Genomic DNA, 25,134 nt, shown 5'->3' on the forward strand with positions numbered 1-25,134 from the left:
ATAGCGACACCATTCAATTAAACTTGTAAGACCAAGTAAGGAGACTAAGACAACAGCACAAGTCAAATAAGAAATCATGACTGGTCAAGTGCTGGACGGCAAAGCATGTGCCCATCAATTTAGAAGCGATATTGCTAAAGAAATCAAAAGTATCCAAAGTCACGTGCCTGGGTTCGCGCCCAATCTTGCCATCATTCAAGTGGGCAACAGACCGGACTCGGCCACATATGTACGTATGAAGCGTAAGGCCGCTGAAGAGGCCGGCATTGTTGCTAATTTCATTCATTTAGATGAGTCGGTTTCTGAATTTGAAGTTCTGCGTAACGTGGACCAGCTAAATGAGGATCCACGGACACACGGTATTATCGTGCAACTGCCATTACCCGCTCACTTGGACGAGGACAAAATAACCTCGAGAGTGTTGGCAGAAAAGGACGTGGACGGGTTCGGGCCCACCAACATTGGCGAATTGAATAAGAAGAACGGACACCCATTCTTCTTGCCCTGCACGCCTAAGGGGATCATTGAGCTGCTTCACAAGGCCAACGTCACGATTGAAGGCTCCCGATCCGTCGTAATCGGCAGATCCGACATTGTCGGCTCTCCTGTCGCGGAATTGTTAAAGTCTCTAAACTCCACCGTCACCATCACGCATTCTAAGACTCGCGATATCGCGTCCTACTTGCACAACGCGGACATTGTCGTTGTTGCCATCGGCCAGCCGGAATTCGTGAAGGGTGAATGGTTCAAACCAAGAGACGACACTCCCAGCGACAAGAAAACCGTGGTCATTGATGTTGGCACCAACTACGTGGCTGATCCTTCCAAAAAATCTGGTTTCAAGTGTGTCGGTGACGTTGAATTTAATGAAGCAATCAAATACGTCCACCTAATCACACCAGTACCCGGTGGTGTGGGCCCCATGACTGTGGCTATGCTAATGCAAAACACCTTGATTGCTGCCAAACGCCAAATGGTAGAATCCTCGAAACCTTTGCAGATTCCTCCCTTGCCCTTGAAGTTGCTAACACCTGTTCCTTCCGATATAGACATCTCTAGAGCACAGCAGCCGAAACTCATTAACCAACTTGCTCAAGAATTGGGTATTTACTCCCATGAGTTGGAATTGTACGGGCATTATAAGGCCAAGATTTCTCCTAAAGTCATCGAGAGACTACAGTCGCGCCAAAATGGTAAATACATCTTGGTCTCTGGTATCACACCCACACCTCTGGGAGAAGGTAAATCCACCACCACGATGGGTCTTGTTCAGGCACTAACAGCTCACTTGGGCAAGCCAGCTATTGCCAATGTCAGGCAACCCTCCCTAGGACCCACTTTAGGTGTCAAAGGTGGTGCTGCGGGCGGTGGTTACTCTCAAGTCATTCCAATGGACGAATTCAACCTACATTTGACTGGTGACATTCACGCCATTGGTGCCGCCAATAACCTACTTGCTGCCGCTATCGACACGAGAATGTTCCATGAAACCACTCAAAAGAACGACGCTACCTTCTACAATAGATTAGTACCCAGAAAGAACGGTAGGAGAAAGTTCACTCCTTCCATGCAAAGGAGACTAAATAGACTGGGTATTCAAAAGACCAACCCTGACGATCTAACACCTGAAGAGATCAACAAATTCGCCAGATTGAACATCGACCCAGACACTATCACTATCAAGAGGGTGGTAGACATCAACGACAGAATGTTAAGACAGATCACTATTGGTCAAGCTCCTACCGAGAAGAACCACACGAGGGTTACTGGATTCGACATCACCGTCGCTTCAGAATTGATGGCTATTCTTGCTCTTTCAAAGGACTTGAGAGACATGAAGGAACGTATTGGACGAGTCGTTGTTGCTGCTGACGTAAACAGGTCTCCGGTTACTGTAGAAGATGTGGGTTGTACCGGCGCTTTAACCGCCTTATTAAGAGACGCGATCAAGCCTAATTTGATGCAAACTTTAGAAGGTACTCCCGTTTTGGTCCATGCCGGTCCATTTGCCAATATCTCTATCGGTGCTTCTTCTGTCATCGCTGATCGTGTAGCTTTGAAATTGGTTGGCACCGAACCAGAGGCAAAAACAGAGGCTGGTTACGTGGTCACCGAAGCAGGGTTCGATTTCACCATGGGTGGTGAGAGATTCTTTAATATTAAGTGTCGTTCCTCCGGATTAACGCCTAATGCCGTGGTGTTGGTTGCTACCGTCAGGGCTTTGAAGTCCCACGGTGGTGCTCCAGACGTCAAACCTGGCCAACCTTTACCTTCCGCATATACCGAGGAAAATATCGAGTTTGTAGAAAAGGGTGCTGCCAACATGTGTAAACAAATTGCCAACATTAAGCAATTTGGCGTCCCTGTTGTTGTAGCAATTAACAAGTTTGAAACCGACACTGAAGGTGAAATCGCCGCCATTAGAAAAGCTGCCCTAGAAGCAGGTGCATTTGAAGCAGTAACCTCTAACCATTGGGCCGAAGGTGGTAAAGGTGCTATTGATTTAGCGAAGGCCGTCATCGAAGCTTCCAACCAACCGGTGGACTTCCATTTCCTATATGATGTTAATTCATCCGTTGAAGACAAATTAACCACTATCGTTCAAAAAATGTACGGTGGTGCCGCAATTGATATCCTACCTGAAGCGCAACACAAAATTGACATGTACAAGGAACAAGGCTTCGGTAACTTGCCAATTTGTATTGCCAAGACCCAATACTCTTTGTCCCACGATGCAACTTTGAAAGGTGTTCCTACCGGATTCACTTTCCCCATCAGAGACGTCAGATTGTCTAATGGTGCTGGATACTTATACGCTCTTGCTGCTGAAATTCAAACCATTCCTGGTTTGGCTACTTATGCTGGTTACATGGCTGTCGAAGTCGATGATAACGGTGAGATCGATGGGCTGTTCTAAGACAACTTAATTATATAGAATTTAACAAAGACGAATGCAAAAGTTTTTTTTAAGTATAAATGTATAATAATAATAACGATAATATGAACACTATTGGAACTAATAATGATAGCATAGTTTTTTTCATCCATGGGGATTTAACGTTCCGCTACCCTTTTTCCTTTAATTAAACCCCAGTTCCTTAACGTTGCAAATTTCCGATTCCGTTAAGGAGGAAAAAACCTAATTACCAGACGAAGCGGGGAGACGCATGTAAGAGAACAATAAATGCATCAAACTTTTAGCAATCTAAGTGATACTATAGCGAAAAAGCAACCACTGGCTAGCATAACTTTTGTGTGAAACAAAGTATAATAACGAAAGTATACACAAGATACAAAGAAGAAAACGTCCCATTGCGGCTCTGAAAAAAAATATAAAGTAGTATAGCTAGAAATGTGTGACAAGTCAAAAAAAATACTGGACTACACGATAGAATTCTTGGATAAATATATACCTGAATGGTTTGAGACGGAAAATAAATGTCCCTTGTTCATATTCTTCTCAGGTCCACAGGGCTCAGGCAAAAGTTATACAAGTATCCAAATCTATAACCATTTGATGGAAAAATATGGGGATGAAAAATCCATCGGTTACGCCTCAATCGACGATTTTTATTTAACCCATGAAGACCAATTGAAATTGAATGAGCAATTCAAGAGCAATAGACTGTTGCAGGGACGTGGTCTACCTGGCACTCATGATATGAAATTGTTGCAAGAGGTATTGAATACCATCTTCAATAATGAGGAGCACCCAGATCAAAATGCTGTCATACTACCCAAGTATGATAAATCCCAATTTAATGGAGAGGGAGATCGTTGCCCCACTGGTCAAAAAATCAAACTTCCAATTGATATTTTTATCTTAGAAGGTTGGTTTCTTGGATTCAATCCAATTTTGCAGGGAATTGAGAAGAATGATCTTCTTAGTGGGGACATGATTGATGTCAATGCCAAGCTTTTCTTCTACAGTGACTTGTTGTGGCGTAACCCAGAAATAAAGTCTTTAGGGATAGTATTCACCACCGACAACATTAACAATGTTTACGGTTGGAGACTGCAACAGGAGCATGAGTTGATATCAAAGGTTGGGAAGGGGATGACTGACGAACAGGTGCACGCCTTTGTTGACAGATACATGCCCTCCTATAAACTTTACTTCAACGACTTTGTTCGGAGTGAAGGTCTAGGTTCTATAGCTACATTAACGTTAGGAATTGACTTTGACAGGAATGTGTATTCTACAAAAACAAGATGCATTGAATAATGATGTTGTGCCCTTTTTTTATTTTAATTTTTTTTATTATCTCTCTCTTCCCTTTTGTTTTATATACTAACAGGTAATTTTATAATGATTTATGTTTTTTTTTCATTCTGAGTTTTAACGAGGCAATTTTTGAATAATCGTTGTCTTCAAAAGAATTGTTTGTTTGTTACATAGCCCACCATATAATTTTAATAGAGTTTATTCCTGTAATATTTTCGTTCAGTGACCGTCCGAGATTTAAGCGGTTTTGGAAGCATCACTGGTATCATGATTAATTGAAAGGTAAATAGCAATAGACATTTATCGCGTCAAAAATGAACAGTAATGTTGAAGAATTACTACGGCATATTCCCCTTTACAACATATATGGAAAGGACTTTCCACAAGAAAGAGTGACTAGGCTCCAGATTCCTGAGTTTAAGTTACCATCGTTACAACCACCAAGGGACTTAGTATACCCTTGGTACGAAGAATGCGACAATATCACAAAAGTCTGTCAGTTGCATGATTCTTCCAGTAAGAAATTCGACCAGTGGTACAAGGAGCATTACATGAGTAAAAAACCACCAGGAATTGTTGGAAACACACTATTATCTCCATCAAAAAAGGAGGATTCCTAGTTAGATTGCAGTTTGACATCTATATACACATATACAGCAATTTTTTATAAACCATAGTAATATTATCAGTTTTCATTTTACATCGTTGGGCGTTGTTGCATCTAAATGACCTTAGCTTCCTTTAACTTTTCAATCAATTCATCTACAGAGTTTAATTTCACGCCAGGTGGCTTAGTCTTTGGTTCTTCCATGGACACCACCTTTAACTGAGGCTCAATATTAATTTCAGGAAAATCTTTCACTATATCCAATTTCTCAATAGGCTTTTTTTTCGCCTTCATTAATTTGGGCAGTCCTACGTAACGCGGAGTGTTCAATCTCAAATCTGTGGTAATAACCATTGGTAACGAAGCTTCAATTACTTCTTCTCCATCGTCAATTTCTCTTGTTACTTGAACTTTACCATTATTAAGGAATTCCACCTTGGCCGCATTTGTTGCCTGTGGCCAATTTAATAAACCTGCCAACATTTGACCGGTATTGTTGCAGTCGTCATCAATGGCTTGCTTACCCATCAAAACCAGATTAGAATCCTTTTTTTCAACGACAGCTTTTAAAATTTTGGCAATGGCTAAGGGTTCTACGTTCTCTTTACCCACAGAGTCAATCAAACTACAGGTGTCTATACCCTTAGCAAGGCAATTTCTTAGAATATCCTGAGCTTTAGTGGAGCCGATAGAGACAGCGTGTGTGGATTCTACTAAACTCTTGTTTTTCTCTTTAATTCTGATAGCTTCTTCGACAGCAATATCATCGAATGGGTTGATGCTGAATTTAATCCCATTAGTTTCAATCCCCGTTAAGGTCTTATTTACTCTAGGTTTGATCTGGAAATCAACTACCCTTTTCACAGGAACCAATATACGTAGTTGCTGCTTTGCGGACATCTTTATTACTCTTTCTAATAGCAATTATGGGGGTTATTAATCCTGGCGTATCATGACAACGTTTCTTGAATCATGATTATTTTACACCGAGAAAGAAAGAGTCAATACTAATAATCTCGAAAAGATCTAGTGAAAAAATAAAAAAAAATATTAAAAATGGAAACTGTGAAACTATGTAGAAGAAAACCAAAAAACACATCTAAGATAGCTCAACCATATAAGCATTACATATACTAACTATTAAAATGTCAAATTATGTTCTCACTTGTATAGCCCATGGAGAAAATCTCTCAAAAGAAACCGTCGATCAGATTGTCAAAGAAGTCGTTGAGAGCTCAGAAAAAGAGATATCGATCAATAGTACCAAGAAACTATCAGCAAGAGCCACCGATATATTCCTCAAAGTTAGAGGACCAATTGTACAAAAAGACCTCAAGAATGAACTGATGAATGTGATTGATAGTTATGATGATGTTGATGTGATCGTTTCTGTCGACAATGAATATCGTCAAGCCAAAAAGCTTTTCGTCTTTGACATGGATTCAACATTAATCTACCAAGAGGTCATCGAATTGATTGCTGCTTACGCTGGTGTTGAAGAACAAGTGCATGAAATTACAGAAAGAGCTATGAACAATGAGCTTGATTTCAAAGAGTCTTTAAGAGAACGCGTTAAATTATTGAAGGGCCTCCAAATCGATACGTTATATGATGAAATAAAACAAAAGTTGGTAATCACTAAAGGTGTGCCAGAACTATGTAAATTCCTTCACGACAAAAATTGCAAACTTGCTGTTTTAAGCGGTGGGTTTATCCAATTTGCCAGTTTTATCAAGGACCAATTACGTTTAGATTTTTGTAAGGCAAACTTGTTGGAAGTTGATGCTGATGGAAAATTAACTGGTAAAACACTGGGTCCTATTGTAGATGGCCAATGCAAAAGTGAAACTCTTCTACAGCTGTGTAATGACTACAAGGTGCCTGTGGAAGCAAGTTGTATGGTCGGTGACGGTGGTAACGACCTACCAGCCATGGCTACCGCCGGGTTTGGGATTGCATGGAACGCCAAGCCAAAGGTGCAAAAAGCCGCACCTTGCAAGTTGAATACCAAGTCCATGACTGACATCCTATACATCCTTGGCTACACCGACGAGGAAATATACGATAGACAATAAAAAAGATAGATGTAATAGAATTTTCTTAAAAACTGTTTATTTAGTCCTTGCAGACATCGTATATTTTACGTAGTTCGACAGCTATACGTTGGAAGCAATAGCTTGCTTGATAGCAGCTGGGTTGGCACCAACGACTCTGGTAACCTCCTTACCGCTCTTGTAGAAGATCAGGGTAGGCATGGAAGAGACTTCAGCCTTTTGAGCAACATCTGAGACCTCATCAACATCCAATTTGTAAAAAGTAGCATCAGAATATTGTTCCGAGAACTTTTCAATCATTGGGGCAATCATCTTACATGGACCACACCATGTGGCAAAAAAGTCAACAACGACTAATTTGTCGCCGGATGCCAAAGCATTGTCGTATTCAGAAGCGGATTTTAATTGAGTGACCATTGTTGATGTGTTATTTAGAGATTCGTATATTCTCGTATATGTGTCTGTGTATGATTCCTAATAGACAATAGATGAATTGGTACTTGCTATCTTCTCATTAGCTTTTCATCCCCCGAATGGCTCTCTTATATACTGCTATCCCTCTTTCGGCTGGCTGGAAACTCAACGCGCTTAGTAAGAAAAGAGCCACCTTATAGGGAGGATCCCTTACTAAGAGTATAGACAATTACATATTTAGTTCTGATGATTACTTAATATTTGCTGAAACTCATATTATGCTGATCTTGGAGCGATCTTGAACCCGAGTATGTCATTTTTGTCGGGCTCAACAAAACTTTCTTCACTGACTCTCACGCCGCCAACGGTTTCGATGCTTGCAATAGTTACCTCGCCACCCATGATGTACCTGGCAACTTTACCGACAGGCGTTCCTCGCTTAACCAAAAAGCAATCTCTAAAGACGTTGGTTCCGTTGCCACCCGTAAAAGTCTGGATGTTCTTCACAGTATACACCGGTATCAGACCAAGGATGTCTGTGGCTGCTTGCAGAACCTGGACGACACCCGTGGATCCGAATCTATACAAAACCAGATCTCTGATATTTTCGATTCTGTTAAGGATCTTGTCGTCCAGCGGCTTTAGTTTTTCTGGTTCGTCCTCATATGTGTCAACGAACTCCGTTCCTTCCTCGTATAATATGAAACCTTGCTTCTTCAATTTCCTCAAAAAAACTTCCGTCACTGCGCTGGTCAGTACAGCTTTGGTGTCAGGATACTTTAGCATGATTTTAGAAACATTCTTATCGGCGTCTGGGTGGTCAATCTTATTGAGCGCCAACACGGTGGGAAATTTTTCCACCATAAAGGACTTGACCACTCGAGTGATCCATTCGTCATCCCATTTTTCCAAAGGTGGTAATCCCTTCAACCTGTCCAGTGCTTTTTGGATCATGGGCGCATGTGAACCGTACCCACCGAATTGCGCTTGCAGCGTGTCCACTATGCTGGATTTTGTTGCTGTATGTTTACGCACAATGGACCCCCATCTTTTCTTCAGGTTCCCCTCAACCCAAAGCCTGATTTCATCTTGTAACCATTCTATATCATTCAATGGATCGTAGCCTCTTGTGTTCTTCCCCTCCGCATCTGTAGTCCCACTAACGTCAACCACGTGGATAAGAGCATCTGCGTGTCTTAAATCATCCAAGAATTTATTTCCAAGTCCTCTGCCTGAATGCGCTCCGGGCACAAGCCCTGCCACGTCCAATAGTTTAATGGGGATATGCCTCTTACCCTTGCTACACCATCCGTAATTAGGTTTACAAAGATCTTCCTTGCCAAATCTGGAGCAGGCACAGTCAACTTGCAAGTAGCCGGTGGCTTGGTTTGGCTCGATCGTGGTGAAGGGAAACGCTCCTACTGCCGCACCTGCATCCGTCAAAGAATTTAATGTGGTGGATTTTCCCGAAGATGGCTTACCCACAATACCAATCAATGGATCTCTAGGCATACTGGCTCTATTTCCGTTTTATCCTTACAGACAGTCTATACTACAAGTTAGTTCGACAAAAGCTAAAAACAGAAAACGAAAAACAAAAACAAAGATCACCTCTTCTCGCAATCCATCCTAGAACGCTTACATATGTGTTCATTCATTACATAGCATTACGTTTCTTGCATACCCATTCGAGAAAAAAAAAGGCATCGAGATAATTTTCACCTTGAAAAATGAAGGATTACCCTTATTTTCATCTTGATAGAAAAACGATTCCTAACCCTACAATAAATCGTACCAAAACCCTCTGGAATTTTCCAGAATATTCTAGCCCCACCAGGGCTTACACTAAAAACTAACTGTTGACGAAAAATTTTCAGCGATGAGATGTACATTTATAATGATGTGCGATGTCCAAGGCAAAAGAAACCATCGTGGTAGCAAGTAGTTTTGCATCGTTACCAATAGGTGGTCACACATATACACTTACAGGTACGCATTATATCGCTAAGAAATATAATAAAGAAAAAGAATGAGCGAACAAAAAGAAGACCTGTTCAAACCAGTGGGAGAAGCTGCTGCAGAGATCGAAGATGAAAACATGGCTGACCAGGGCCAAGCTAACGACGGCGTCAAGTTAACCGGCGCACAGGACGCTATGGGCCATCCAGTGCAGGAGATCGAGTCTCTTTGTATGAATTGTGGGAAGAATGGCACAACCAGACTTCTGCTGACTTCCATCCCTTATTTCAGAGAAATCATTATCATGTCATTCGACTGTCCTCACTGTGGGTTTAAGAACTGTGAGATCCAACCCGCTTCTCAGATCCAAGAGAAGGGCTCTCGTTACGTCTTGAAAGTGGAGTGCCGTGAAGATTTTAACAGACAAGTTATCAAGTCAGAAACTGCCACATGTAAGTTTGTCGAGCTAGACATTGAGATTCCGGCAAAGAGAGGCCAATTAACAACAGTGGAAGGTTTGCTATCAGAGATGATTGATGACCTGTCGCAAGATCAGGATATGAGAAAATCTATAGACGAAAATCTCTACAAGAAGATCGACGACTTCATACAAAAAGTTAAATCCTACATCAATTGCGAACCAAACACTATCCCCGTAACATTCGTTTTGGATGATCCTGCTGGAAATTCTTGGATTGAATACAAACCTGGCGAACCTCAACACAAATGGTCTCATACCCAGTATGTGAGAACCGATGAACAAAACGTTCAAGTCGGAATTATTACTAGAGACCAATTGGAACAACGTCGCCAAGAACAATTGAAACAATTGGCTAACCGTGAAAGAAACCCTTCTGAATCTGTCAAAGTTGGCTCAGCAAACCCACAGTTTTTGTCAGATGCTACAGACATCGAAAACTTCAATAACGAGGTGCAAACATTCAGAGCTTCTTGTCCATCGTGCACCCAAGAGTGTGAAACCCATATGAAGCCAGTAAATATTCCACATTTCAAAGAAGTTATCATCATGTCGACGGTTTGCGATCATTGTGGTTACAAGTCTAATGAGGTGAAGACCGGTGGTGCGATCCCTGACAAAGGGAGAAGAATCACCCTATATTGTGACGATGCGGCCGACTTGTCCCGTGATATTCTGAAGTCTGAAACATGCAGTATGGTTATTCCTGAATTGCATCTTGATATTCAGGAAGGTACACTGGGTGGTAGATTCACCACTCTGGAAGGTTTACTGAGACAAGTCTATGAAGAACTAGAATCTCGTATCTTCACTCAAACTTCAGATTCCATGGACGAAGCAACAAAGGCCCGCTGGGTGGAATTTTTTGCCAAGCTAAAAGAAGCCATTGCTGGAAAAGTCAAGTTCACGGTCGTTATGGAAGATCCATTGGCTGGGTCGTATATACAAAATGTCTACGCCCCAGATCCAGATCCAAACATGACTATTGAAGATTACGAAAGAACAAAGGAGCAAAATGAAGACCTGGGTTTGTCCGATATCAAGGTTGAGTGAGGATCTCAATACTTATACACTTACTACACAGGCACACATATGGTAAGATATTATTTATTCGTTTCTATTCAAATGGATAGCGCAGTCTTAAGATTTACATAAATTTCAAACTTTTGTATAATAGTTGAAGTAGATAATACAAGCATTTTTTGGCTACAGCTCCAAACCTCCTATTTTTTCCTTTTTGGTTTATATTCTTCCTTTGGTCAACAACATGCGCAGAAAAAGAAAAGACAAGATCCACTTTAACCTTTTAAAAGAACACTAACAGGTACTTCTACAAAAAGGGGAAAATTTGAAAAAAATGAAAGTTAAACTATCTGCCATTGAAGATTACTTTTTTCATAGAAGTAAACTAAATTTACATTCATGTTTTTATGTGGGAATCAAACTCAATGAATTGCCCGATAAACAACACCTGGTAACGGCTCTTAAATATACTGTGGCCCAACATGAACGTTTGGCATGTAATGTATTACATGATGAATTGAAAAAAGAGGGTTTCTTGCAAAGCATTCTTGAGCCATTAAAATTTAGTGATTTAGTAGAATACTACCATAATTGGGACCAGTTAGGAGAAGCTGAAATCAACCACATTTTTCAAATGTATAACTTTCCCTATAACGAGAACAAACCTTTATGGAAGATTCTGATCATCCCTAATCAAAACCAAATGCTGTTGCTGACAGATCATGTTCTCATGGATGGGATGTCCGCCGTTCATGTGTGGGAAACGTTTATGGAAGGTTTACAAAAGCAACAGCCGGTTGAAGTTGACGAAACAATTTATTCACCATTATTAAGTTCATCATCTGAAGAAATAATGTCGGCTCCTCTATACGGAAACTGGCCCATACCTTGGAATTGGCATATAGTGCGGCAATTGGCCAGCAGACTATATTGTTGGTTTCCTCAAACAGTCGTAAGCAACAATAAAAACTTAATCCAGTTTGCCAACTACTCATTTCCAAAAGACCTGCTGGATAACGAGCCGACTAATGAAAGCCATGTATACAAAATAAAAAATACTAATCATCAACGGGAATTCCAATTATCACCGACACATCTCAAAAACGTCTTGCAAGAATGCAAAGCGAATAATACTTCTTTAACTTCCTTTTTAAGTGCCCTGGTGTGTATAGCTTTTGAAAAAATAGCTGCACACGACTATACCGGATCATTTTTAAAAATTGAATTACCAATGAATATTAGAAATTCTTCTGAACAGGTTTTAAATTTACCTTCAAATGATAAACTCGCAGTGGGAAATTATATTGCGGCCATAGAATTTAACCATAAACTGCACCAAAATCGTGAGATATGGGATATTGCTTCACAAATTCAAAGAACTATAAGAAGCAGTTCCAAGGATAAAATAATAGATAAAGTTAACGAAGTTAAATTGTTAGAGGTTGTTTCTTCCCAACAGTACTTAAAAGATAAAATTGGTTTGAACAATGGACCTTCTTCTACATTTGAAGTAACAAACTTGGGATTTCAAACCTTTAGGGCTGCATGCAATGCCAGTTTACCGTTCCATATAACGGATGCTGCATTCAACGAACCGCAAGGTATATCTTCAATATTCACATTAAGTGTGATTTCTACTCCTGCTAGCGGACTGCACTGTTGTATCAGTTATCCAAATACTCTCGCTAAAGAGTTGGAACCTCACTGGCAATATATGAAAGAATACTTGAATTTATAACAGAAGCACTCCATTAGCGCAAATGCAAAATAAAAACCACCATTTCCGCTCTCCCAAACAGGAGAATATATATACATATGAAAGCAAGTTTATTTAGTCTTTGGAAGCGAGATCTTCCTCGATGGATATTATGTCAACATCAGGATAGACGTTACCATCGAATCTTGCAGATTGTTGCGCTTTAATAGACTCCTCCTGAATTCTGAAAATATTGATTAATGGGAACGCTACAATAAAAATCAATACAAGTAGAAACATTGGTAAACCGTCAAAAATGTAAAGATACCACTCATGTGAGGCAATTTCTCCATCGTAACCCTGTATAAATTCAACAGCTCTGACAATCGATCTGATTAAAATCAGAAAACTGTTTACCAATAAGGCAACGTTCAGGACTTTCCAACTACCATATCTTATTGATACACTGGTTGGTTTTTTGTTCATCTTGAAAATGAACAAGAACTCATTTATAATGAAGAGGCCAAAAAAAGCAATTTGAATGAACAAACCAGCCGTAACGAGATGGGAACCAGAAGATGCGCTTGACACCTTAGACATCATAGCACCACCAGCAGCTTGTAACAGAAGGCTCCCTACATCCCCGATGACAAATATCGTAGTATTGAATCTGGCGGGCATGATCATTAAGTTTTCTGCGAACAGTAAAGTGGCCATTCTACCAAAAATCATGTAAATCGTAGCAGCATACAATGTCGGAGAAACTAGCAAGAAAACTGTTTGAATGATGTAGGGGTTCAGTAGTGTGGTGTCCTTGCTAGACTTACATCTAAAGGCAAAGCCCACAAACTCAACAAAACACCCAAATATGAAGGGAATGTACGCTCCTGCCAACTTGACTGTACCATAGTACCGCAATATGGGTTGTGACTTCACCAGAGAGGCAACTGTTCTTTTGCTTTTGACAGAATAATAAACTAATAAAAACACAAATACTACCCCCGCTAATGCAAAGAGTACCGTAAAAAGTATACTCGCACCTATTTCTGGCGTATATCTATATAACTCAAAGCCGTCTTTTGCCATATTTGCGGTGATAGAAAATGTACTGAATGTGTGCTACATTCTTCTACAGAATTGATTACTTCAACATATGCAGGGTACATTTATCTCATCTAATTGTGAAGAGTATATATACGTACAAATCTTTTGCTGCATGATAAGCCTTTTCTCAAGAATATGACAATGTTTTATTGTTTTTTCCCGTCAAAGATCCACGGAACTTATTTTTGGTAAGTGAGGCTTGAAATATCACAAATGCCAGTGTGAATGCCGCATAGAGCAGATTGTTGACAACGGGTATCTTGCTAACAAGCGAAGTGTAAATAGAAGCCGCGAAAAAAAAAAAACAGCATGCTAAACGATCCACCTATGTTAGCTAAGCGTAGCTTTGTTTGTATGGAAGAAACAGTTGATGAGCAGTTTTACAATATTTTTCTATTTCGGTAATCTCTAGAAGGATCCATAGGAAATAGGGAAAGATGCATGTCTAAACATGGCACAACATATATAATTTATCGTGGCTTGTAAAGTTTAAATCTTAAAATAAACTTTTTGGACGGTGATGAATATATCCCGGAAGCACTTCCCCTTTAAAAACGGAGAATAAAATTCGATCGACAATCAAAATGAAATAAAAACCCATACATATTAGAGACCCAGACATAATGGAATTTATGAAAACCAAAAGCATTATATTTTGCCGCTAAGCGTGCCCATGTAAAAAGTTCGGCTTTCTGGTATTGGCAGTAACTGGTGCACAAACCAATAAGCGCTCCCTAGGTCGGCGACGCAGGCTCAGAGAGACTCTCTTGGGAAGGAGGAGATTGGAACAGAACCCAGCCTGGGGGAATTTACTCTGTGGGCTGGAATAGGCTCATCTCAGCCGACGATTGGAAACGTGCAGGGCCATCGATTCAATCTTGCGTACTCTCCCAGAGATACCAGGATCCTGTCGTCTTCCCAACTGCGAGTAGCGTAGTGGCCTGCTGCCGGGCAGACAGTAGCAAGGCAGAACACTTGCCAGATCCCGTAGTAAGGATGGTTATAATATATCGAAATGTAGTAATGTTAGTTTACTTCGTAAACTGCCCTTGTAGTACGCTGAATAGCTTAGAAAATAGCAAACTAAATAGAGAGCGAAATGTCCTTACCAGCTACTTTTGACTTGACTCCAGAAGATGCCCAACTTTTGTTGGCTGCTAACACTCACTTAGGTGCTAGAAACGTTCAAGTATGTTATACTCATCCCCGATTATAAACTAATAATGTGTGATTGAAGATAGTTCAAATGAAAGAATTGGCCCGGCCAGATTTCTCACCAACTGAATGGAATGCTGGTATGGCATTTTTCGAACGGAATAGAAGAAGGGAAATGCAAGAACAATCATTAAAACAATTTAAGTTTCCTTAATCGTCTGCAAATATTGCCCAATAAACTTTCCAATTGTATTATATTGTTGAATTTTAAATGAACAATGGAAACGAAAAGCAAATCTTTGGTATTATTATTAAACCTCCCCAATGAAATCGATAAGTACTGGTACCTACCTTGCCAAGGCTATTAGTCACCTATAAATGCCATTTTTCCAGGCCGCATTAATTCGCATCCGTTAATCATTCACAGCATGTGCCGAGAGTACGTTTTTTAATCTCTTATACTAACAATTTTATTTTTCTATTTTTATCGCAGGTTCACCAAGAACCATATGTTTTCAATGCTAGACCAGATGGTGTCCACGTTATCAACGTTGGTAAGACCTGGGAAAAGTTGGTTTTGGCTGCTAGAATCATCGCTGCCATTCCAAACCCAGAAGACGTTGTTGCCATCTCTTCCAGAACTTTCGGTCAAAGGGCTGTTTTGAAGTTCGCTGCTCACACTGGTGCTACTCCAATCGCCGGTAGATTCACCCCAGGTTCTTTCACCAATTACATCACCCGTTCTTTCAAGGAACCAAGATTAGTTATTGTCACCGACCCAAGATCAGATGCTCAAGCTATCAAGGAAGCTTCTTACGTTAACATCCCAGTCATTGCTCTAACTGATCTGGACTCACCATCAGAATTCGTCGATGTTGCTATCCCATGTAACAACAGAGGTAAGCACTCCATTGGTTTAATCTGGTACTTATTGGCTAGAGAAGTCTTGAGACTAAGAGGTGCTTTGGTCGACAGAACTCAACCATGGTCCATCATGCCAGATTTGTACTTCTACAGAGACCCTGAAGAAGTTGAACAACAAGTTGCTGAAGAAGCCACCACTGAAGAAGCTGGTGAAGAAGAAACCAAGGAAGAAGTTACTGAAGAGCAAGCTGAAGCCACCGAATGGGCTGAAGAAAATGCTGACAACGTCGAATGGTAAGTAAGGTGATATTTACAAATAGTATATTAATAATTATAGTATAATGTTTTATTAGAATAACAGATTTCTTTATCAAATTACGGCTAAATAGAAATTAAGAGAAAAAAAAATTACATTGTGCCATCTTGTCACACATTTAACCATGCACATCATTTGTTATAAAGTTGCTTAATCAATTGAGAGTAATTAGCTATTGTGACAAGGATGAAGATAAAACCTCATCTACACATAGCGTATATAGTGATCTAACACAGAAAAGAAAGGTAATAAGCCGAACTTCTGGACCATGTAAGACTTATTGTCATGAAGGACAGCTCCTTATTTTGACCTACTCAGCGAAGTGAGGGTAGTGATTGCGTGAATAAGCATATCCTAAGACCTTCAATGAACGTACCTAAGGCAAGACTTTTAAAAATAGCAGAGTTATCTGCCAAGATATTTGATCAGAATTTCAACCCAACTGGTATAAGAAGCGGTTCTAAGATTCTCAATGCGCGACTAAAGGGCCCTTCAGTGGCAGCCTATTACGGCAATCCGGACATCCTGAAGTTCAGGCATTTAAAGACATTATATCCTGATATCGAATTTGTAGATCTTGAGGAGCAGTATCGATTATTTATGGTAGAAGCAAAGAAACGTCGTGGTAAAGGTGCTCCGAAAAAGATGAAGAAGGATGCAGCTGCAGCTGCAAAGGGGAAGGGCAAGAAAAAAAAATGATTGTACTACCTTTACTAAAAAAATATTCATTATGTAGAAACTCACTTCATGTACATACAAAAATATAATAAAATTAACAAATAGCCGAAGCAAGAAATTCTACTTTGCTTCTAAAAGAAACCTCATGTCTGAATGGTTAGCCTTTTGTATAAATCCCTTGCACTTAATGGCTTACTAGGCAATGAAGAATAAAGAACATAATACAACTTATTCCTATTGACCATTACAGACTCCCCTCGGACAATCTGTCGTACAGTAGCAAATGAGAAATAGTTCGCCCTCATTTGTGCCAACAATAAATTATATGGTTTAAACATACTCTTAAATTGGATAGGATTGTTTTGAAGTTCTAGTGTCGTATGCTTATTAGAGACTGTGGTTTTGAGTTCAATCGAAATACCGCCAGGTAGACGTTTGGGATCTTTTAACCTAAGTAATAATGCAAACAAAGGAAAATGATTAATGAGTGCAATCACAGCCTCTGAAAATATTTCGATAGTTATTGTCAACATTCTCAAAACCGTGTACGACATATAGAATGCCATCACCGTGGGAGTCAAGAACACTAGAATAATAAATAATAATGTTCCCAATAACAACTGATCTAGTTGAAAATAATTATGATCAACCCTATTCCGTAAAACGTTCCTCTTTTTGCCACAGAACAGGTTAAAAAGACTGGCCATAATGTTCAGCTGACAATGATATAGTTTACTGCTGATACGATAAAAAACATATATTGGGAAACTTAGAACTGCAAAAAAATCAATCGCTAGGGAAACAGCAAAAGAAAAACCAACAAGAAACATCATGTATATCGTTAACGTGAGCAAAGTTGATAATGTTTCCGGATCGATAAGTTTTTTTATAAAGGCAGTATAAGAAAACTCTATCACCCAAAGAAATAGTTCGCTCAAAAAGTTGGCAAGTTCTGCATTTAATTTAATGCCAAAGGGATTACTAGCTAACGTTTTAGTTATCGTTTTTAATGAATCATACAAAAAAATCTTCAACACTCTATGGGACGCTGAAACCAAGAATTCTCGATTCTCTATGAGTATGGCTCCCAATATTAGACCAAATGAGATGTCATTAATAATAAGCCAAACTGTGTTATACAATAAAATATAATCGGGATAGAATTTAGAAGGCGTACATGAATGTAACAATTGACTGTTAGGATTATCTTGATTTACCATAGGGCCAGCTTTATGTATGTTGTCCTTCTTATTAATACGCTCATACTGTACTGGAAAATAGCAAATTTGTTGACAGCGAAGATCTATTTGCTGGACAAATGCCGAGTAATTTACCAACTGAAAGTGTGAATAATTTAATAACGAGGATACGAAACTAGCAATAGAGCAGATCACCAATGTCAGGTAAAAGCCAATTTTTACGACAACCTTATGAATGCAAGTAGATGAACACCAAGCTGCAATCCGATTAAGGATAGTATACCTCGAGTTTTCTTGTGAGGTTTGGATAAACGGATAAAGTTCACTTAATGCCTTGCAATATGCGGGGAAAAGATTAATTATATTCAAAGTTTCACTCAATTTTTTAGTATCGCTCTTATACCTTGAATGTTCCTCTAACTTAGAAAAGTTCAGGGTTTCACCAACACTGCTATGAAGACCAACCTCCTTTTCCGGTATGATGAGTGAGATGGGGTCAGATGAATAGAATTGCATAAACTTCAACTTGGGTATTCTAAAATGGACATTACAGGGCTCAGCAACTTTGTAATCCCAGCCCTCCTCTTCATTCTCCTTAGTAGCTACTACCGAATAAGGGGGCCGTATGCTTACTTCTTCCAAATCCTGAGGTCTGCAAACACCTAAGACAACAAAATGTGTCTTCTCGAATGAAACTGCCAAAGCTACCTGAGGCCCTTGAGCTGCAGAATTCTCAAAAAAGGATTCGTATGGCCAGAATATATAATTTGGCATGTCATTAAATTGTACGAAACCACCTCTAAACCGAAAGGTCCTTATCTACAGAGGAGTTTTCATTCTTTCCTTATGGTGATTATACCCTAGTAGGCTTTTTTCATATTCTACATTTCGGCGTTCTCACTTAGATGGTGAAAATAAATATAGATGAGATAGAGATCATGAAATGATGGGTTGATAATTCTTTACAAAAGTCGAAATAAAACGCATTGCCAGATAGAGTATATTGTTGGTACCATGCAAGGGAGGAAGAGGACGCTTACAGAACCATTCGAGCCGAATACCAATCCATTTGGCGACAATGCAGCTGTAATGGCCGAAAACGTTGAGAATAATACCGAAGTAGGTGGTAATCGTCCAGAATCAAAACCACAAGCTTTGATTCCACCAGCTTTAAATATTGTGCCACCAGAGAGCACTAGCAACAGTACTGTTGAGCAAAAAGAGGACAGCTATAATGAAAATGGGAAAGATAACTCCTTAATCTCTAACATATTTCGTACTCGCATCGGAAGGAGCAGTCACGAAAACTTGAGCAGACCTAAACTCTCACTTCAAACAGCATCATTTGGCGCCGCTGAATCTTCCCGGCGTAATGTCTCACCTTCTGCAAGATCTGCCAAGTCTAGTTCGCAGTATATTGATTTAAATGACGAAAGGCTGCGCAGGCGTAGCTTTAGTAGTTATAGCCGAACATCTAGCAGGCGAGTTTCCAATTCACCAAGCTCAACAGATAGGCCTCCACGGTCGGCAAAAGTTTTATCGCTAATTGCTGCTGACGATATGGATGATTTTGAAGATTTGCAGAAAGGGTTCAAGAGCGCAATAGACGAAGAGGGTTTGACATGGCTGCCCCAATTAAAGTCAGAAAAAAGCCATACTGAATCGGTCGTTGGTGAAGATGGAGAAGAAGAAGAAGAACCAGAATTCATACCTGATGTTCATACACCTAATGTAGGAACAAGTACTACTCCAGGGTCGATTCATCTTACACCAGAACCGGCACAAAATGGTTCTTTATCCGAGGGTCTAGAGGGCTCTATTAATAATTCAAGAAAGAAATCTAGCCCAAAGTTTTCCCGTCATTTGTCACCTCAAAAAGAAGGTAAAGATCAAACGGAAGTTATTGAGTATGCTGAAGAGATTCCAGATTTTGAAACCCTTCAAAGGAAATTAGAATCAAGGCCTTTTGTGCTTTATGGACACTCTCTTGGAGTTTTTTCACCTACGAATCCACTAAGAATAAAAATTGCTCGTTTTTTGTTGCATAGGCGGTATTCGTTACTTTACAACACTTTATTGACATTTTATGCCATTCTCCTCGCGATAAGGACGTACGAGCCTGAAAATGTTGTTTTTTTGTACCGTTTCACCAACTGGACCGATTATTTCATTTTTATTTTGTCTGCTTGCTTTACAGGCAATGATATTGCTAAAATAATTGCATTTGGATTTTGGGATGATTCTGAAATGTTTAAAGCCTATGGACGCGAATATAAATCAATATTACAGAGATCTGGAATAATGAAACTATACATATATTTGAGAGAAAAGTACGGCAAAAAGCTAATAGATTTCATTATTCCATTTAGGATTATATCACCAGGAGAAGAAACGAAATATCAACAAAATTCTTTGAGTATTTCCCTAACAAAACCTTATGGTTCCAACGAAAATCAGAGGCCTTTTGGTACCCCAAGAGCGTTTGCGCGATCATCGTGGAATAGAATAGATCTGGTATCTTCAAGCTGCTTTTGGCTAGGTATGTTTCTATCTATAAGAAGTTATGATTCAAAAGCAGGTATAAGAATATTCAAGCCTCTAGCTATATTAAGAATTCTTCGGCTTGTAAATGTGGATACTGGTATGCCCTCGATTCTGAGGGGTTTGAAATATGGTATCCCACAGTTGATAAACGTTAGCTCCATGTTAGTTTACTTCTGGATTTTCTTTGGGATTTTGGGAGTACAGATTTTTCAAGGCTCTTTTCGAAGGCAATGTGTGTGGTTTAACCCTGAAGATCCTACCGATACTTACCAGTATGACATGCAGTTCTGTGGTGGTTACCTCGATCCAGTAACAAAACGAAGACAAAATTATATCTACGAGGACGGATCTGAAGGTTCTGTTTCGAAAGGTTTCCTTTGCCCACAGTATTCGAAGTGCGTCTCCAATGCCAACCCCTACAACGGTAGAATTAGCTTTGATAATATTGTTAATTCGATGGAGCTCGTTTTTGTTATTATGAGTGCCAATACCTTTACTGATTTAATGTATTACACGATGGATTCAGATGAAATGGCTGCGTGTTTGTTTTTTATTGTTTGCATTTTTGTTTTAACTATTTGGCTACTAAATTTACTTATTGCAGTCCTGGTATCGTCCTTTGAAATAGCCAACGAGGAGTACAAAAAAAAAAAGCTCGTATATGGTTCTAGGAAGACAGGTTATCTTGCTCGCATAGTAACAGGTTACTGGAAATATTTCAAACTTAAGGCAAATCAGACAAGGTTTCCAAATTGGTCCCTAAAAGGACTAACTATTTACTCCCACGTTGAGTTTATCTTTGTCATACTTATTATTTGCGATATAGGTATGCGCGCCTCTGTTAAAGTATCTACTTCCACAAACTATAATAATATCCTCCTGAAAACTGATAGGGGGATTTCGATTGTTCTTTTCATCGAATCACTAGCAAGGCTAGTATTATATCTCCCCAATATGTGGAAGTTTTTAACAAAACCAAGTTACGTTTACGATTTTATTATATCAATTATTACTCTGGTTATTAGTTGCCTGGCTGTTGAAGGGGTTCTAGGACATATGTACGCCTGGCTATCCATTTTTCACATATCAAGGTTTTATAGGGTGATCATTTCCTTCAACTTAACAAAGAAACTATGGAAACAAATACTGAGTAATGGTGTTATGATTTGGAATTTATCCTCGTTTTACTTTTTTTTCACCTTTTTGGTCGCTATAGTTATGGCTGTGTATTTCGAAGGCGTGATTCCTCCAGAGGAAATGGCAGACCAGCCGTTTGGAATGTATTCACTACCGAATTCATTCCTATCTTTGTTCACAATAGGTTCAACTGAAAATTGGACGGATATTTTATACGCCCTTCAAAAACACTCGCCAAACATATCTTCTGCCTTCTTTTGCTCAGTGTTTTTCATTATATGGTTTCTCCTGTCCAACTCAGTGATCTTGAACATTTTCATTGCGTTGATATCAGAAAGTATGGAAGTGAAAGAAGAAGAAAAAAGGCCACAACAAATTAAGCACTACCTTAAATTTGTCTATCCTCAAAAGATACAAGAATATACGCATGCCAGTTTGGTTGCGAGGATCCGTAAAAAATTCTTCGAAGGTCATAAGAATGAAGATACAAGAGATTTTAAACAATTTCTTATGAGAGGAACCGCTATCATGAACATAGCGCAGAATATGGGGGAGCTGGCCGATGAATTCAAAGAGCCGCCGTCCGAAAACCTATTCAAAAAGGGCTTATCAAAGCTCACAATTGGGGTTCCATCATTAAAAAGGTTGAGAATGTTTGCTAATAATCCATTTTATAAAAATAGTGACGTTGTATTTACAGAAACGAACGATATAAACGGGAGAACTTACATTTTGGAGTTGAATGAATACGAGGATGAAAAGTTAGATTATTTGAAAAAGTATCCTTTATTTAATTACTCGTATTATTTCTTTTCTCCTCAGCATAGATTTCGAAAGTTCTGTCAACGTTTGGTACCTCCAAGTACTGGAAAAAGGACTGATGGGTCACGATTTTTCGAAGATAGTACAGATCTATACAACAAAAGGAGCTATTTCCATCATATTGAAAGAGATGTATTTGTGTTTATTTTTGCACTTGCTACCATTTTACTAATTGTTTGCTCATGTTACGTCACACCCTTATACCGTATGCATCACAAGATGGGAACTTGGAATTGGTCCTCGGCATTAGATTGTGCCTTCATTGGTGCTTTTTCAATTGAATTCATAGTGAAAACGGTTGCTGACGGGTTTTTATATTCTCCCAATGCTTACTTGAGGAATCCATGGAACTTTATTGACTTTTGCGTCCTCATCTCAATGTGGATTAACTTAATTGCGTACTTAAAAAACAACGGAAATTTATCCAGAATTTTTAAGGGGTTGACAGCCCTGAGGGCCCTCAGATGCCTGACAATCAGTAATACAGCGCGTCAAACATTCAACTTAGTCATGTTTGATGGTTTGAATAAAATATTTGAAGCTGGGTTAATCTCACTCAGTTTACTATTTCCATTTACAGTTTGGGGCTTAAGTATATTCAAAGGTCGCTTAGGTACTTGCAACGACGGAAATTTGGGTCGTGCAGATTGTTACAATGAATATTCAAATTCTGTTTTTCAGTGGGATATCATGTCTCCAAGGGTTTACCAGCAACCATATCTTCATCTGGATTCTTTCGCAAGCGCCTTCAACTCATTATACCAAATCATTTCATTGGAAGGGTGGGTAGATTTGTTGGAAAACATGATGAATAGCTCTGGAATAGGTACGCCAGCTACGGTAATGGGTTCGGCAGGGAATGCTTTATTCCTGGTTTTGTTTAATTTTCTTAGTATGGTTTTCATTCTGAACTTGTTTGTTTCATTCATTGTAAATAACCAAGCAAGGACAACAGGAAGCGCTTACTTTACTATCGAAGAAAAGGCATGGCTGGAATCTCAGAAACTCTTATCTCAAGCCAAGCCAAAAGCTATTCCAAATTTAATTGAGTTATCAAGAATTAGGCAATTTTTTTATCAACTTGCAGTTGAGAAAAAGAATTTCTACTACGCGTCGTTCCTACAGGTAGTACTTTATTTGCATATTATTATGCTCCTGAGTCGAAGCTACGATCCAGGAAACTTGATAGGTTATCAAGGTGTCTATTTTATGTTTTCTACTGGTGTATTCCTAATTCAAGAGGCACTGCACATGTGTGGTGAAGGACCAAGGTTATATTTCAGACAAAAATGGAATAGCATACGACTAAGTATTATCATTATAGCATTTATCATGAATGCTGTAGCATTCCACGTTCCAGCCTCTCACTATTGGTTCCACAATGTTAAGGGATTTTTCTTATTGGTAATATTTTTGTTTATTATTCCTCAAAATGACACACTAACTGAACTATTAGAAACTGCGATGGCAAGCTTACCGCCTATTCTATCATTAACCTACACTTGGGGAGTTCTATTTTTGGTCTATGCTATTGCTTTGAACCAAATCTTCGGCTTAACAAGGTTAGGGAGCAATACGACAGATAACATAAACTTTAGGACAGTTATCAAATCTATGATCGTTTTGTTTAGATGCAGTTTTGGTGAGGGCTGGAATTATATCATGGCCGATCTAACTGTATCAGAGCCTTATTGCTCGTCTGATAATAATTCAAACTATACTGACTGTGGATCAGAGACATATGCCTATTTGCTACTGATGTCGTGGAATATCATTTCCATGTATATCTTTGTGAATATGTTTGTTTCGTTGATAATTGGTAATTTCAGTTATGTTTACCGTAGCGGTGGATCCCGCTCTGGCATCAACAGATCAGAGATAAAAAAATACATCGAAGCGTGGTCCAAATTTGACACCGATGGAACCGGTGAGCTTGAACTGTCCTACCTCCCAAGGATAATGCATTCCTTTGATGGTCCCCTTTCATTTAAGATTTGGGAAGGTAGATTAACAATAAAAAGTCTAGTCAAGAACTACATGGAGGTTAACCCAGATGACCCATATGATGTCAAGATAGATTTGATCGGATTAAACAAAGAGTTGAACACGATTAATAAAGCAAAGATCATACAGAGGAAACTACAATACAGGAGATTTGTCCAAAGCATTCATTATACGAATGCTTATAATGGATGTATCAGGTTCTCGGACTTGTTACTGCAAATACCTCTCTACACAGCTTATTCTGCAAGGGAATGTCTAGGTATTGATCAATATGTGCATCACCTGTATATCCTGGGTAAAGTAGACAAGTTCTTGGAAAACCAAAGGAATTTTGATGTTTTGGAGATGGTGGTAACAAGATGGAAATTCCATTGCAGGATGAAGCGCTTTATTGAACCCGAATGGGACACTAAAAATCCCATAGTATCGTCTCACATTTCGAATATAGACTTAAGTGTGGAATCTGTTCCAGGAACTATTGAAAGGGAACCTATCGCAACACCTAGAATGGATTACGGTGTTAACAATTTTATGTGGTCTCCGAGGATGAATCAAGACTCCACTATGGACTCTACGGAAGAACCAATAGATGATAATGACGGTAGCCAGGGCTCAAATAATTCAATTGATAGATAATTATATAAGAGCGTGCATAGGAGGCTTTATAGATAGAAAAATAAACAAGAAAACAGTAATTCAAATTGACATGTTTGAGTGGTGTGCCTTAAGAGTAAGTTAAAATAAAAATCTCAGAAAAGAAAAAAGTGCGCAAGCCCGGAATCGAACCGGGGGCCCAACGATGGCAACGTTGGATTTTACCACTAAACCACTTGCGCTTATTTATAATGCCTTTGT

At 39.3% G+C, this 25,134-nt stretch overlaps 14 protein-coding genes and 1 non-coding gene across 15 annotated transcripts; 9 read left to right on the top strand and 6 right to left on the bottom strand.

The window, feature by feature from the left end:
• Positions 1-76: 76 nt before the first annotated feature.
• Positions 77-2,917, top strand: ADE3 (trifunctional formate-tetrahydrofolate ligase/methenyltetrahydrofolate cyclohydrolase/methylenetetrahydrofolate dehydrogenase ADE3; the record flags this gene model as incomplete). Its single annotated transcript, XM_033910648.1, has 1 exon — positions 77-2,917. One exon carries the CDS (start codon positions 77-79, stop codon positions 2,915-2,917), a length of 2,841 nt encoding a protein of 946 aa, XP_033766539.1.
• Positions 2,918-3,352: 435 nt separating this feature from the next.
• TDA10 (putative ATP-dependent kinase) lies at positions 3,353-4,225 on the top strand (the record flags this gene model as incomplete). The annotated part of the gene is made up of 1 exon (XM_033910649.1): positions 3,353-4,225. The coding sequence occupies one exon, from the start codon at positions 3,353-3,355 to the stop codon at positions 4,223-4,225; it is 873 nt and encodes a 290-aa protein (XP_033766540.1).
• Positions 4,226-4,539: 314 nt separating this feature from the next.
• Positions 4,540-4,845, top strand: MVB12 (ubiquitin-binding ESCRT-I subunit protein MVB12; the record flags this gene model as incomplete). Its single annotated transcript, XM_033910650.1, has 1 exon — positions 4,540-4,845. One exon carries the CDS (start codon positions 4,540-4,542, stop codon positions 4,843-4,845), a length of 306 nt encoding a protein of 101 aa, XP_033766541.1.
• A 101-nt stretch (positions 4,846-4,946) lies between these two features.
• Positions 4,947-5,732, bottom strand: CIR1 (Cir1p; the record flags this gene model as incomplete). The annotated part of the gene is made up of 1 exon (XM_033910651.1): positions 4,947-5,732. The coding sequence occupies one exon, from the start codon at positions 5,730-5,732 to the stop codon at positions 4,947-4,949; it is 786 nt and encodes a 261-aa protein (XP_033766542.1).
• A 245-nt stretch (positions 5,733-5,977) lies between these two features.
• On the top strand, positions 5,978-6,907 carry SER2 (phosphoserine phosphatase; the record flags this gene model as incomplete). Its single annotated transcript, XM_033910652.1, has 1 exon — positions 5,978-6,907. One exon carries the CDS (start codon positions 5,978-5,980, stop codon positions 6,905-6,907), a length of 930 nt encoding a protein of 309 aa, XP_033766543.1.
• Positions 6,908-6,988: 81 nt separating this feature from the next.
• TRX2 (thioredoxin TRX2) lies at positions 6,989-7,303 on the bottom strand (the record flags this gene model as incomplete). The annotated part of the gene is made up of 1 exon (XM_033910653.1): positions 6,989-7,303. One exon carries the CDS (start codon positions 7,301-7,303, stop codon positions 6,989-6,991), a length of 315 nt encoding a protein of 104 aa, XP_033766544.1.
• A 273-nt stretch (positions 7,304-7,576) lies between these two features.
• Positions 7,577-8,812, bottom strand: SPAR_G04230 (uncharacterized protein; the record flags this gene model as incomplete). The annotated part of the gene is made up of 1 exon (XM_033910654.1): positions 7,577-8,812. One exon carries the CDS (start codon positions 8,810-8,812, stop codon positions 7,577-7,579), a length of 1,236 nt encoding a protein of 411 aa, XP_033766545.1.
• Positions 8,813-9,329: 517 nt separating this feature from the next.
• ZPR1 (zinc finger-containing protein ZPR1) lies at positions 9,330-10,790 on the top strand (the record flags this gene model as incomplete). Its single annotated transcript, XM_033910655.1, has 1 exon — positions 9,330-10,790. The coding sequence occupies one exon, from the start codon at positions 9,330-9,332 to the stop codon at positions 10,788-10,790; it is 1,461 nt and encodes a 486-aa protein (XP_033766546.1).
• A 304-nt stretch (positions 10,791-11,094) lies between these two features.
• Positions 11,095-12,498, top strand: SLI1 (N-acetyltransferase; the record flags this gene model as incomplete). The annotated part of the gene is made up of 1 exon (XM_033910656.1): positions 11,095-12,498. The coding sequence occupies one exon, from the start codon at positions 11,095-11,097 to the stop codon at positions 12,496-12,498; it is 1,404 nt and encodes a 467-aa protein (XP_033766547.1).
• Positions 12,499-12,591: 93 nt separating this feature from the next.
• On the bottom strand, positions 12,592-13,542 carry RTA1 (Rta1p; the record flags this gene model as incomplete). Its single annotated transcript, XM_033910657.1, has 1 exon — positions 12,592-13,542. One exon carries the CDS (start codon positions 13,540-13,542, stop codon positions 12,592-12,594), a length of 951 nt encoding a protein of 316 aa, XP_033766548.1.
• Positions 13,543-14,659: 1,117 nt separating this feature from the next.
• Positions 14,660-15,877, top strand: RPS0A (40S ribosomal protein uS2; the record flags this gene model as incomplete). The annotated part of the gene is made up of 2 exons (XM_033910658.1): positions 14,660-14,749; positions 15,209-15,877. 2 exons carry the CDS (start codon positions 14,660-14,662, stop codon positions 15,875-15,877), a joined length of 759 nt encoding a protein of 252 aa, XP_033766549.1.
• Positions 15,878-16,261: 384 nt separating this feature from the next.
• On the top strand, positions 16,262-16,594 carry RSM27 (mitochondrial 37S ribosomal protein mS33; the record flags this gene model as incomplete). Its single annotated transcript, XM_033910659.1, has 1 exon — positions 16,262-16,594. One exon carries the CDS (start codon positions 16,262-16,264, stop codon positions 16,592-16,594), a length of 333 nt encoding a protein of 110 aa, XP_033766550.1.
• A 122-nt stretch (positions 16,595-16,716) lies between these two features.
• GPI1 (phosphatidylinositol N-acetylglucosaminyltransferase) lies at positions 16,717-18,546 on the bottom strand (the record flags this gene model as incomplete). Its single annotated transcript, XM_033910660.1, has 1 exon — positions 16,717-18,546. One exon carries the CDS (start codon positions 18,544-18,546, stop codon positions 16,717-16,719), a length of 1,830 nt encoding a protein of 609 aa, XP_033766551.1.
• Positions 18,547-18,786: 240 nt separating this feature from the next.
• CCH1 (calcium channel protein CCH1) lies at positions 18,787-24,915 on the top strand (the record flags this gene model as incomplete). The annotated part of the gene is made up of 1 exon (XM_033910661.1): positions 18,787-24,915. One exon carries the CDS (start codon positions 18,787-18,789, stop codon positions 24,913-24,915), a length of 6,129 nt encoding a protein of 2,042 aa, XP_033766552.1.
• Positions 24,916-25,044: 129 nt separating this feature from the next.
• On the bottom strand, positions 25,045-25,115 carry SPAR_Gtrna35G. The gene has a single exon. It is a non-coding gene; the product is annotated as a tRNA-Gly (tRNA).
• Between the last annotated feature and the right edge of the window lie 19 nt (positions 25,116-25,134).

The sequence above is a fragment of the Saccharomyces paradoxus genome, chromosome VII (genome assembly GCF_002079055.1).
Source record: "Saccharomyces paradoxus chromosome VII, complete sequence".
Taxonomy (NCBI): Eukaryota; Fungi; Ascomycota; class Saccharomycetes; order Saccharomycetales; family Saccharomycetaceae; genus Saccharomyces; species Saccharomyces paradoxus.